At 44.7% G+C, this 14,055-nt stretch overlaps 1 protein-coding gene across 2 annotated transcripts in view; it reads right to left on the reverse strand.

The window, feature by feature from the left end:
• Positions 1 to 14,055, reverse strand: part of NFATC3 (nuclear factor of activated T-cells 3) — a 424,983-nt gene that overhangs the window by 142,600 nt on the left and 268,328 nt on the right. For both annotated transcript variants that reach the window (XM_018559014.1, XM_018559013.1), the window contains exon 6: positions 7,738 to 7,878. In XM_018559014.1, the coding sequence (XP_018414516.1) occupies positions 7,738 to 7,878 (141 nt within the window). The remainder of the gene's footprint in view (positions 1 to 7,737; positions 7,879 to 14,055) is intronic.

The following is a 14,055-nucleotide window of genomic DNA, read 5'->3' on the forward strand; positions in this document are numbered from 1 at the left end:
GCAACATAAAGAAAGACATCCTCGAGGGCAAAGATGATGTGGCTGAGAATAGGGCTTATGCATGTGGGGGCGTGTTGGTGGTCCTTAAAACTAAAGGCTCAATCGTAAATTATCTGTGGCCGAGTTTGTCCTGGCCACAGATCCTGGTCCTGGTCTTTTTAGAGATGTCATTTGCTCCACTGGTCCAAATAGGATGGAGGAGCTTGACATTTATCTTTATAGAGTGGTAGATCTGGCACACAAGTACGGTGGGACAGCCTTTTACGACTACCACAGGTCTTATTTCGCTAAAGCGGCAGCAATTTGGGCCAAGTTCCAGGTAGCAACAGACTGGAGCAACATGGACATGGAGCTTTTTTGTAGGCACTTTGCCAGCCTTAGATCCCCGGTATGTGCAACCTGCCAGTCAGTGAAGGGGGAGAACCTTCATTGTTTGCTGCCGTTTTTGTGCTGCCTGTTTATTAGTGTTATTCAAAGTGCATCACAACTTAAAAGCAATAATGTAATATATAGCAGCTTACCAGTCCTTAAAGTGAATTTCCACTTTTTCACTCAAAGTTGGGAAAATCCTACTATATGTTTGTTATTTGTTCCATTCACATAGCATACCTAAAATACATTTTTTTAAATAATTTTTTTTTTTAACATTTTAGATATTTATTTCGTGAAGGCCTTAGTGCAGATTCCAGGCTACTCTTAGCAGTCTGAAAGGGAAAATAGAAGGACAAACTGAGGGAGAGATCCTTTTTTATTAACATACAGTGCTTTTTGTCTTTAATACACCGATACCATTTTTTACAGACAGAATATGAGTACCGATACATTTTCCTCAAGTACTCGCCGATACCAATTACCGATACCTTTTTTTAGCGTCATGTGACATTTTTTCTAAAACAATGCAGACTAATGATTTTAGGACAGTGGTGAAGAGCCAGGGTCCCATCACAGCTGCAACTTCTGCGACCCTGGTAGTTCTACCACTGACTCCAACCTGTACTACAAATCTCAGCAATACATTATACAGCAATGCAGAATAATATTAAGCTACATACTGTTGCTCACCAGGGCTGTAACGGGATCTTAGGAGGCTGTGCCCATTCTCACAAGGGCGGCGTACATCTCACCAGGGCTGCACCGACGGGTGCGGATCTCACCATGGATGCGAGCGGGCAGTGGGAAGGAGGCGATGTTTGGCCAGACCGGCACTGTAAAAGACAGCAACCGCAGTCCCCTGCAGGCTGCCCTGAGATCCCCAGCAAGCGCGGGACTTCACAGCAGCCCTCCTGTTAAAAAATGTAAAGCACCGGTATTGGTGCTTAGTACAGGGGCATTTTCGCAAGAATGCCCCGTATACGCACGTACACCATTACTGTTACTGGTATCGGTGCATACCTAATCATTAACCCTTTATTAGAACAGAGTGCTCAAATCCAGTTTACAACGGCTAATTAAATCTTCCAGCACAGCACAGTGCTTAGAGTAAACATAACTTCTCACAGCCTCCTCAGTAAAATACATAGAGGTGAGCTAGGTAGGATTTTTAAGTAAATAGCACTTGTAAGCAGCACTTTTATGCAATGTGAATGAGAACATAAGCCAAATACAAAGTATGTGTTACATATGGTTAGTTTTCTTTTTGTAGGCTTTTTTTCCTTTACCTGGTGATCTGGCCAGTAAGTCTTATTTTTGGTAGAGATTTGAGACAAATAATTTAACACTGACAGGGGTGCTTACAATGGTTAGTTTCAATTTACTTATGTAAAACCTTTACTGCAAAAGGTGAAAACAATGGTGCTGTAAATGCTTAAACAGTGTTAGGTGGAGTTTGGCTTTTGTTAGTCAACTCCACCTAAATTTGCTCCTGCATATAATTTTCCCCTCTCCACAGGTTGACAATGCTGCTGTCTTTGGGTGGTTCTACTGCTCCTCCGCTGAGTGGAGTCACCCTAAGACAGGAAGTATGCTACTGGCTGGAACAGCAGGTGAGAAATTAAGAGAAAGAAAAACTTAAAAAAGAAGACTAATGTAGCCAACACATTTAAGAAATTGTGAGGTGCAATAAATGAAATAATTGCTTACTGGTTTAAACATCATTTAAGCCCAACTATCGGCTTGTATTTCATCTGCTTCTGCCTAAATGAGGAGATAGAAATCCATACCATCCTATAAGTCCAACGCATGCGTGCACGTGTCAGTCCTCACACCAGTGCGTTATAGTCCTATACATGTACATTGGAATGCACAGGGTCTGGCACATTGGTTGTGCACACACGTGTTCATATGTTAGTTGACCCAGGCTCGTCTGAGCTTATGGATATATATAAAATAAAAATAAAAATCTTTGGGTTTGTGTACGTGCACTGATACGATCCTATGCACTGACACGATTCATGCACAAAAACAACACATGACAGTGACAAAAGATCCAAAAGTAAACACAATTCATATCCAATACACCCTCTATATATTTATAATATAAATTACTAATTCTCACTAGATTTTATCATAATAAACCAACATCCTGTGCTGTTGGCTTATAATTTTGAAAAAAAAGTCACAACGCAGTGAGCATGGTGATCTTTTTCAACATATTTTTGAATATATTTTTAATCATTTTATTATTTTATTGTTTTACTAACTTTCATTCATTAAATTACTACCCCTGTCTTAATAGTTTTATTAATAAACGTTACGTTTAAACTCATGGCAAATTTTAGACATACCGGCTTGACAGCCCCATATTACAAAGTCTAACCGCCCCCCCTCGAGTTTCCACCAATAGTGTCCAGACACGTCCTTTGGCCCCGCCCACCTGTCACATTTAAAGATGCCCTCATATTCCCTCCGGCTCTTAGATTTCTCCCTCGGCTTGAAAAAGAGGCACCCGCCTCGAAACGCGTAGCCCTTCAGCCCTTTCACAGCTCCTCTCACTCGTCAGGACGACCTTTGAGCCTTCAGCCCTGCTCTGACCATCACCGGCATTTTCTCACACACTGCTGACTGACAGGGCTCGATACCGCAGCAGAGCGGCTTCTCTCCCATGCAGCTGCAAAAGGCTCAGCCTGGCCAGCTGAGTCTTTACAGCACTGTACCGCTCAAACCAGCGTCCAACATTTTGGGAGCTGCAACAGACTGGCGTTACAACGTCTTTCTCCTGTTTTCTCCCCACCCCACCCCCCTTCAGCCTTCCCCTCCAGGTTCCACACAGTGCCTCTTTATCTGCAGGCATCATCAAACAGTGAGACAATTCAGGTTTACCTACCATCTATGTATATCACACTGTAAATTACGTTTTTAAAAAGTTGAGCGCTTCTTTTTGTTTAATCTATGCACAGGGTCCCTCTCCCTGTTTGAGAAGCTAGCACACCCAGTGCCACTGATTAAAATTAAACACATATCCCACTACACAGTTGTGCGCTTCCCATACATTTTTTGTTTGTATTTGACTGTTCTAACTAAGGATGCACCAATACCGTTTTTTCGGTATGGAGTAGCGTAGCAATACGGTAAGTAGCAATATTTTTTCCCCAGTTCTCGCTCATACAGAATACCTATACCGGCCTCCGTGGGCCTGGATTATCAGAAAGCCGGGCAGTGGGTCTATTGAACGAACACCGGCTTCACGTTCCGGGGCAGCCTGGCTTCCTGACCAATCAAGAAGCCGGGCGGCACGTCATGATCCGCCTCCCGGCTACCCTATTGGTCAGGAAGCCAGGCTGCCCAGCAAGTGAAGCCTGCTTCCTAGCCAATTAGGTAGCCGGTCGGCACGTCATGATCCACCTCCCGGCTTCCTGATTGGCTAGGATGCCAGCTTCATGATGTGAGCCAGCCTGGTTTCCTGCCCAATCAGTAAGCCAGGCTGTCTACCAAGTGAAGCCGGCTTCCTAGCCAATCCGGAAGCCAGGAGGTGGGTCATGGCATGCCGCTCAGCTTCCTGACTAGCTAGCAAGCCAGTAGTGAACCTGTCTTCCAGGAACATCACCCCGGGTGAGTGCAAACTTTTGGCCAAAGGCCTATCTTTTTGCCCAACCGGGCGTTTGAGGCATTTAACTTTGAGATTGATCTGTTTGCCCAAATTCAAGGAACATAAAATTAAAACAATATTTCTCGGGACAGAAACCACAAACTGATCGCAGAGAAATATCAGCATTTAAGGTTAAAAGCGATTTTATACCCCCAGGGCAGTTTCCTACTATTGATAGTTTTTTGCAGGCTGTCAGATATGATGTGTCACAGGGTACTAAAAAGAAGGGGTAGAGATCCAGTAATATGTCCAAAGATGACTGGTCTTCACTTACTTATGACATCAGTATCATTATTAAACCTGCCAATAAGGGAGGAGCCTTTGTTGTAGTTAACTATATAGATTTTTGCACAGGGATATCTCAGATGCTGGCAGATGGCGAGAGCTACATGCCAGTTTCAAAAATGATAACCCATGACACATTGAGAAGCCTCATCTCCCTGGCAGACATTGGCTTGACGAACAGGTGGATTAAGGAAGAATTGGCCGAATTTCTGGTGAACAAACATGTACAAATACCGGTTATATATGGACTGCTGAAAATACACAAAGGGTTAGACCCTGTGAAGTTGAGACCCACTGTGTCAGGAAGAGATTCCATTACACAACCTTTAGCCCAGTTTATTAATTCAATTCTGCAACCCTTAGCCAAGAACCTACCTGCATACCTTAGGGACACAGAGGACTTTCTAGGCATATTGAAACATTTCCCAACCTTTAAAGAGGGATGGAAATTGGCAACAATGGATATTTCCTCATTGTATACCAGTATCCCTAACGAAGCTGGTCTTTCAGCAGTTGAATTATTTTTGACACAGTGCATGCATTTTGTACTTGAGCACAACTTTTTCCTTTTTGAACAACAGATGTTTTTACAAACTAAAGGGACTGTGATGGGCAGCTCAGCTGCCCCATCATTTGCCAACTTGTTTATTGGATATCTTGAACAAGTGCATGTTTATTCTGCACAGCTGTTTCAAACGCATGTGAAATGTTGTAGAAGACACATTGATGATGTATTTATGATTTGGGAGGGGGGTGTTTCCCTTTTTCATACATTTGTAACATTCTTGAATGGTATTTTTCCTGGAATAGTGTTCAACCCAGAGGTATCCGATATTGGAGTGGCTTTTCTTGATGTCTACATTACAGTACATGAACAGAAACTATACACTTCACTATTCTCTAAACCGACTGACAGAAATACAACTTTACACTATGATAGTTCTCATTCTAAACACTTACTAAACAGTCTGCCCATATCACAGTTCTTCAGAGTCCTGAGGATATGCTCAGACCTTGAGAGCCGTGACAAAAACATTGAGCTCATGCATCACAAATTCATACAGAGAGGCTATCCAACTAAAGCAGTCGACGAGACCCTGGCTACAGCCATTGAGAAAACAGAAATCACCTTTTTACCCAGTCAAAACTAGGAAAAATTGAATTTCTACAAACGTACTCCTCTGCTTCAGGGACAGTACGCAAATTCACACTGAAGAACATGCACATTTTAAAAGCCGATAAAATCCTGACCTCATTGGTCAAAATAGCCTCACTGCAGGCTTATCGTTGCAATAAAACACTTAAAGATCATCTGGTACAAGCGGATCCTAGGACTAAATATGCAAAACCTACATGTAAGCTGTCCCACAGAACAGGATGCTATAAGTGCCAGAATTGTAAGATCTGTAACTCGTTGATCACTGGTGAGCAATTTTTGCACCCACACAATGGCTACAGATACACCATCAAGGAATACTTCAACATGCTTAAGTGTCCCTGTGCCCTGGTATATGTGGGGAAAACCATAGGCCCCCTTTAAGAGGCGTTTCCAAAGACACCGAAGTGACATTAGGACCACACTGGCGAAACTCACTAAGGGTGAGGAAATTGATAAGACCAAACCGGTTGCTGTACATTTTGCAGAACATAGACACCAAGTGCATGAGTTGAGGGGTATGGTCATCGACCATGTCCAGGCACCTCATCAAGGCGGCAATAGAGAGAAACAACTATTTGATTTATTTGAAGCGTATTTGATATTTACGTTTGACACTGTTATACCAAGGGGTCTCAACAGTAACTCCTCATTAACTTGCTTCCTGTCAGAGAGATAAGGATGGACTCTGAGTTTATCTATACCCCATGGGTTTATTTGTGACAGCTTGGGGATGTAAATAGTATTCTATATTGTTCATGGATTAACCAGGACCATCATGAGTGCCACATAACCAAACACATCATTTGATTTACACATCAGTTTGGCACATGCGTTTTGAATATGCATGGTTTATGTAGCCTGCATATGACTCACCTTCACTGGAGTCATTTACCCAGGACTATTTAACAGGACACTCTAATGATGCACAACAACCTGCTAGTTGACATACATATATGACAACGCATTTGGTACACATGACAGACACATAGTTCATGTCACAATCTTTGGACTGGGGCTTTTGAGCTATGGTTGCTCAGATGATCTTTTATGACAATGTTAAAGCCGCGGTCCTACCATTAGACCTGTGACTGCTTTCATTGATTTATAACAGGTTTAGAATCATCCCTTCTTTTTTTTATGCTGGTTTATACCTCTATGTGTTGTGTGACCATGTCTACGTTTAGCAGCATGTAACTCATTATGTCATCTATTATGCATACAAGATTTGTTCCTTTATGTTGACCTGAGCCATCCTGAATATGATGATTCCCAGATCGGACTCAGTCACCTCCTATCAGAGCCGCCGACCACATTTACGAATGCACATGCGTTGCAATGCTCATCTATGAACCTTACACATTTGGATGGACATGGCCATGACTAACAGACTGCAGTACAGCCTGACCCAAAATACAGATGAGGGGCGGTACTTGCAGAACAGAAGTGTGTGACCTATGGGCAGATGGGAGGAGTATTGCAAACACACATCTGACTGAATTTTTACATAGAAATGACCGGATTGCATCGATAATATTATGATTCGTGTCATTGCATGGCTCCAAAAGGACTTTGTTTTTTGCATATATGGTTTTACAGGATGACATCTGAAACAGGATATGATGTCAGCAGGACGTCAGGACTATGTGTTTTGGTTGATGGGTTAGTGCACTGGTGTATATATTGTCAACACTTTTTTTGTACTTTTATCACTTTTGTTTGCCTGATGAAGGGACCAGACAGGTTCCGAAATGTTGCCACGCATGGTGATATGAGCTGTGAGAATGAATAAAATGATTTTTTTTTGAAGAAAACCTGGAGTGCAGGTGACCATCTTTCTGTTTTGCGAGCCAAAGTAGTATCACTCCCAGAGCCAACGGTGTCCACGAGGCCGTCAAGCAGCCACGTCCAAAATACCACTTTGGCTTGGTGTCATTTTCCTCTCTACAAGCCCCTTTCTGCCTTTTGGACTAAGCAATTTGAACAGGAAAAGATTGGGCGACTCATCTGATCCCTCGGGCTTGGGTTGTTCTGCTCTGATTCTAATCAAGAGATCAAACAATTGAAAATGCCAGTGAGAGGGTATCCATGCGTGCTGTTGACTATCTTCTAATCTTTTACTTTCACTCTTCTCAAAAAACTTTTCAAAATGTTCACAGTGAGCAGAGGATGTTTATTTCCTCATAACACTGCACAATATGAAACCCAAAACAAAGAGTAATTTTTATCCTCTAACAGTTTTATGCTATTAAACATGTCAAAGACATCCTACCTTGGCCTTTCTCAACAAAAACTACTTTTGATTCAGGAAGGATGTTGGATCCTGTGATAATCATCTTGGCTCCACCTGTTACTGAGCAGGTATTGATGTTATATTTGTCCACTTGAGGTAACTCCTGAGCAGATCGTTGGGCTAACATTAAGAAATAAAAAAAAATTACAGTTGGAAATAAGAAGCCCCCCCCCCAAAAAAAAAATGTATATATATGTACACACACACATACATCAAACACAGAAAACAATTTCAAACATCAGAAGTATTTATTGGAAGTCATTTTTTGACAAAGATGCCATGCAGCTGCTATTGGGCCTCTGGAGTTGGGGCCTGGGGCTCAGGGTGTATTGATCTATATCCACTGCTTTTCCAACTATTTCATCTCTATTAAGGTGCCCATACACTGTGCGATTATCGCACGATAATCGCGGGAAATCCTGCGATCGTACAATAATCGCAAAGTGTATGGAAGACGTGCGACCGTTTTTACTGTATGGTCGCACGTCTTTTGTCTAGGGAGCACGCTAGAAAACCAGCCGAAAATCGTACGATTTTCGGCTGGTTTGAACGGTGCTCGAGAGACAAATGCCGAATGGGCCGGTGTGCGCACGCGCACACTGCCCGTTCAGCATTGCGGTCATCGGACTTGCGGACTTGCGATGGGGGGCGGACTTGCGATGATCGAGAGTACGATCTGCCTGTCCAAGATGTCTTGCGATGGTTGTAAAGTGTATGGCCACCTTTAATCTGGTGCAACAAGAGAAACAGATGCATGACTTAAACCAAAAGCTCACATTCGCAGTTTCTACCAATATTAATGCCACAAGATTTCTAACAGAAGCATGGCAGTTAGTGGTAGCTAGCAGAATATCAATATCAGAGAGCAGATCTCTGAAAATAGACTTAAGAGGTAGATCTGGTGGCTGTGTTATGTTTACAAGTAGCACAAAGCTTTAAAATGGCACATGTTTATGCAAAAAGACACTGGACCGAAGAACTACGAAAATTGAAATGGGAATCTATAGGACCATTTATTCACATACATTACAGGGGTGTGGAAATTTAAAAATAAACTACTTGTCCAAGGGCTAAAGCAGGGGCCAAATCTACGTGTCCTTCATGACAATCTACTTGTCCCAATACAAAAAAATAGTTTTAATCAAAACTAAGGATGCACCAATACCGTTTTTTCGGTATCGAGTACGAGTACCGATTGTTTGCTTTCGGATCTCGCCGACACTGAATACTAATACCGGTGCTTCCGCTGGCATGGATCAGGCTTCCCTTGTAATCAGGAAGCCGGGCAGCGGGTAATGACATCCCGCCCAGGTTCCTGATTGCCACGGAAGCCGGCTCCATGTTGTTTGGCCTGCTTGATTGTGATTGGCCGGGAAACCTGCTTCCTGGTCAATCAGGTAGGCTGCGAGTAATGACCTGATTGACCGGGAAACTGGCTCGATGCTGATTGGCCAGGAAGCCGGCTTTCCAGCCAATCACCAAGGAGCCGGCTTACCGTCCAATCAGAAAACCAGGAGGCGTGTCATTACTTGCCGCACCGCTTCCTGATTGCACGGGAAGCTGGCTCCATGTTCCCCTACGGCACTGCCAGTCAGAGGAAATTTTCATCTGGCCGTAAGTTCCAATATTGGGGAAGGTATCGGAGCATTTGGGTAAGTAGGAGTACTCGCCCAAATACTCGGTATCGGCACTGATACTAGTATCGGTGCACCCCTAATCAAAACATATTTTACTGTGCTAAATAGCGCTTCATCTTACCACGTTGACCAATGAGTGCTTGCAATTTGCGAGCGAAATTCAAAATGCATAGGGGAGGACTGCGCTGGACAGCTGTACGGGGGACAGATAGTAACCCTGGCGGAGGGGAGGGATTGTTCGCCGAAAGGCAAGTATAGCCAGGGGGGTGGCGGTTTGGGAGAGACGTGGCCAGATTTCATTGGGTAATTTTTATTTTTCCATATTACCTGTGAAAATGAACTTACCCGTTAATGCACAGTGTGTGTGTGTGTGTGTAAGATAATTCTGGCTACCACCATGGAATGGCGGCTGCAATCTCAAAGCACATGCAGAATGTCCTACGCATGCGTTTATTTGCATGCAGATGGCGGGGGCAGCAGGGTTTCATTTTTATTTTTTAAATCTTTATACATATATTTTTTTAAACTTTGTATTTATTTACTTTTTCCACTTAATGTTCTTCCTATCACATAGGGGATTAAAATCCCTTATGGGATAGTTTGGAGGTGACAGGTTCTCTTTATGAAACCTGCCCTCCAACACAGAACAGCTGTTCTGTGTAGTTCCTGACAGCCGAAACAGGTGGTGCTGCGATTACAGCGCCACGGTCTCAGAGACACACAGAGAGCCCGTAGAGCAGACTTCTTCATCTGCTCTACAGGCTCTATGGCTGAGCCGTTGTGCCGTAGTTTTCGCGGTCCCCCAGGAGAGCGGGGGATCCCGAAAACTACGGCAGGGGGTGCGTGCAGAAACGATCACCGCTGCTCAAATTGATACAAGTGGTCTGATCAGATCACTTGTACTAAACGAGCGGCGGCGACCATGAGGCATTCAGCTCCGCTTGTCCGGGGCCGGGCTAAATGTACATAAAAACTACTCGCTCGGCGCCCTAAACTGCATGTCCCAAGCGTTGGGCGATAGGAATTCCACACCCCTGCAGTAGTAGCCCTCTTCCCAAAAAGTAGGAGGAGGTGAAAGGTTGCAAGCTTTAATGTTTTATCTTTTCCAAAAACAGGATTTGGTGGGCACCAATGAATTGTCAGTGATGAAAAACAGGATTTCTGACCTACCTATAACATCCTTTTCTTGGAGTACAGTACAGGACACCCACTTGGTCACAGATAACTGGGTTATATGCAGCTACCTTCAGGTGACTGGACACTGGCCTTTAGAGCTGTTAAGACACCATAACCAAGGCAGAGTCCTAATCTTCAAGAATATACTTGTACAAGGATTTGTCTAATCCACCTAGCAAACAGCAGTAAGAGAAGCAGGCAGTCCCCTGTGAGAGCATTAAATGAGGACAAAGAGGCAAAGTGATTGCTCAAAAGAAGACATAGCCAAAAGGAAAACTCATAAAAAATGAACCCTGTTCAACTGTAGAAAGAGAAACCTTCCTAGTAGATTTCAGAGCAGGACAGAAAGTGGATAGCACAAGGTCCTGGTTAAGGTGGAAGAGGAGAAGCCATAGGCAGAAATGAGGCCTTAACCCTCAGGAAAACTTTATCCATATGTAATATGAGGAAGGGTTCTTTACCAGATAAGTCTGTGAAGGTTCCCATTCATCAAGGTCATGGTAGATCTGTAAAAAATAAATCAAGGCAACTGGACTGTATTTTTCTTGAAGATGTATCGCTGGTCATCTACCTAGCTTTCTAAATTCAGAATGACTTGTACAAAAATTCTCTGAGAATAAATATGGGGAATTTTGCTCCAATCAACATAAACTGTTAAACATAACCAGCATGGGGTCAGAGACCTAATGAGGGTAAGGTGTTGATCGCATTTGCATAATCAGAGCTACCAGGTGTTGTTATTAACCCACCCAAAGAGATGTGTTAAAACAGCATTGTATGTGGCAGACAAGATGTCTCACACCCTGCCTCTATTCAAGCTTGGCTTCTCCATTTTTACATAAATGGCCTCTTTCACACCCCCTTTAAACCAGCAATGGCAAAATTCAGAGTTTCTGCAGTAGCATGTATATGAATGTGAATTCTCTACTCATCAAGAGGTTTGGTGTGTGGCAATGTCAGCAGCGATGGAGATCATGTGGTGGTTTGCAGGTGTAGAAGTGTTTCAAGTCCTGATACGCGAGGTTGGCTGTTCAGGTGGAGGTGTTTGATAGACAAGATCCAGGAGTAGGCTTGCAAGGGAGATTCTGTTTCCGAAGTTTCAGGTTGTTGTCCTCCAATGCTGTATGTCTTGCTGGGTCACAGAGGAGAGAGGTGGAAGTCCATTGTGATGTGTACATGCGTCCTAATGTCCAGGCAACGTGGGGAGGGCAGAGAGGATCGATGAGTGGAGGGAGAGCTGTTGGTGTCCTTCAGCTTCAGGTATCGGTGGCAGAGGGGGGAAAAGAAGGAGGAGAGGTGGATGCCAGCGGAGAACCTGCCGTGCAGTGGCTGAGCTCAGAGGGGAACGGCACTTGCTTTCTGGACACTGCTGGGGGAAGTGATCTGGTCAGCGGAGCGCCGGTGTGAGTTGGACGGCGGACGTTGGAGTCGGGGCAGAGAGAAACTTGCGGGCACTGTGAAGCTGTTTTCTGGCAGCACCGCTTTGTTGGGCCGTGGCGGAACCCACAAGGGTGCAGGAGGTGGGGAGGGGGGAGCATCGGCGGTGTAAGTGTGGCACCGGCAGGCACTTGTCGAGAGAAGGGAGGGTGTTAGATGGCGGAAGCTGCTGCAGAGGTGGGAGAAGTAGGCGCAGGCACTGAGAGATCTGGTGCCGGCGGGCGCTGGTATAGGAACTCTGTGACCGAAGCTGCTGGAGTCACAGTGGTGTGGAGGGGTGGTCCATGATGGTGCGTGTGTGTGGGGCTTTGAGAACTGCACACAGTGAAAGAGAGGAGAATGTGGAGTCCGAAATTGCAGGGGCACCTTGGTGCAAAGGGACGGAAGGGGGTATGTGGGAAATGTTTGGGTCACAAATAGTGACACGGAGGTGATTGTGGCAGCGAAGGCAACGCGTTTCGAAGCTGATGCTTCTTTTTCAAGCCAGGTAGGAAGAGTGGATTGCGTGGCACTTTTTTTTTAAACATGTGGGAGGGGAAGGGGGAGTGGCCGTCTCTGGGCGGAGAGTGCACGGCTGTGAGAGCATGTGGGCGGGCACTGTGTCTGCAATGGACTGAATTATGTTTCTGTGCTTTTTCAGATTAGTACTGAAAGACTGGGTACATATGAACGATGGTATTCTTTCACAGGGTGGGGGAGGGGGCCCAGTGTGTAGGAAGGTTATCAGGTACTTTGTAAGAATTAGTTTTTTTGTGAAAGTAAAGTTTTGGGTCTGATAGGGATGAACGGGCTGCAGATGGGGCTGTGTGGTGCACACAGTGAAATAGAGGAAAATGTGGAGCCCGAAATTGCATGTGCACCTAGGTGCAAAGTGATGGAAGGGGATTGCGGGAAACGTTTGGGTCACGAACAGTGACAGGGATTACATGATGGTGCTGATCTCGAGTTCTTTGTTGAGACCCGTGGGGTAGTTTGTATATCCAATACATCTCTTGTAGTCAAGCAAACACTTGAAGTCCCCGTGTTTGCTTGTTGTGTTTTAATAGGAAGTGGCGTGGGACGCTGTGGTCAATGAATCTTGCTCTATGAATCTTCTATGTTCTCCCTGCTCTGTGACCCAGCAAGACATACAGCATTGGAGGACAACAAACTAAAACTTCGGAAACAGGATCTCCCTTGCAAGCCCAGAGCAAGCTTACTCCTGGATCTCGTCCATCAAACACCTCCACCTGAACAGCCAACCTCACGTATCAGGACTTGAAACACTTCTACACCTGCAAATCACCACAGGATCTCCATCGCCATTGGCATCGCCACACACCAAACCTCTTGGTGAGTAGATAATTCACATTCCTATACATACTACTGCAGAAACTCTGAACTTTGCCATTGTCTTCCTTCCACATTGGTTTTTGATCAGGATTCCGCGCAAGGACCAAGGCAACACCTTGTGACGTCCTTCCAGCCCCAAAATGTGACTCCACGACCACGCCAACAGAAGTGTCCTATCACCACGCCACCTATCACATGTAAGTGCTCAACATCCCCTTTCAACACCCCACATATACACATCCTCATTTACTCATCACTCCCCATCCACACACCTGGCACCAGACTGTTGTGCTCCTCCCTCTTCTTTTTCCTGTTCAGTCTTACAATTGGACACCCCGGTCCAATCGGTATGGGAGCAGCACACTGGCCACCATTTGCTACACCACCCTGGAAGTGCGCTAACCAATCAGACTCATCTGAACTTTAGGCAGGGAGGAGGATTGGTTTAAATGAGGTGTGAAATAGGCCATTTATGTAAAAATGGAGAAGCCAAGCCTGAATAGAGGCGGGGGAGGAGTCCAGTTGCCTTGATTTATTTTTTTACAGATTTACCCGGTAAGGCTGTCAGTTCCGATACCCACATAGCAGTGGTAAAGATGACAAGGAAAGCAACCTTTCAGTCAAGGGACTGGGGATACCCTGATAGGCAGGAAGAGAGGCCCTTGAAGGACCAACAAAACCAGGTTGTCACCAGAAAGTATCCAAGGGTAGCTAT

This window comes from Nanorana parkeri, unplaced genomic scaffold (assembly GCF_000935625.1).
Source record: "Nanorana parkeri isolate BGI_ZX_2015 unplaced genomic scaffold, ASM93562v1 scaffold375, whole genome shotgun sequence".
In the NCBI taxonomy this organism is placed as follows: Eukaryota; Metazoa; Chordata; class Amphibia; order Anura; family Dicroglossidae; genus Nanorana; species Nanorana parkeri.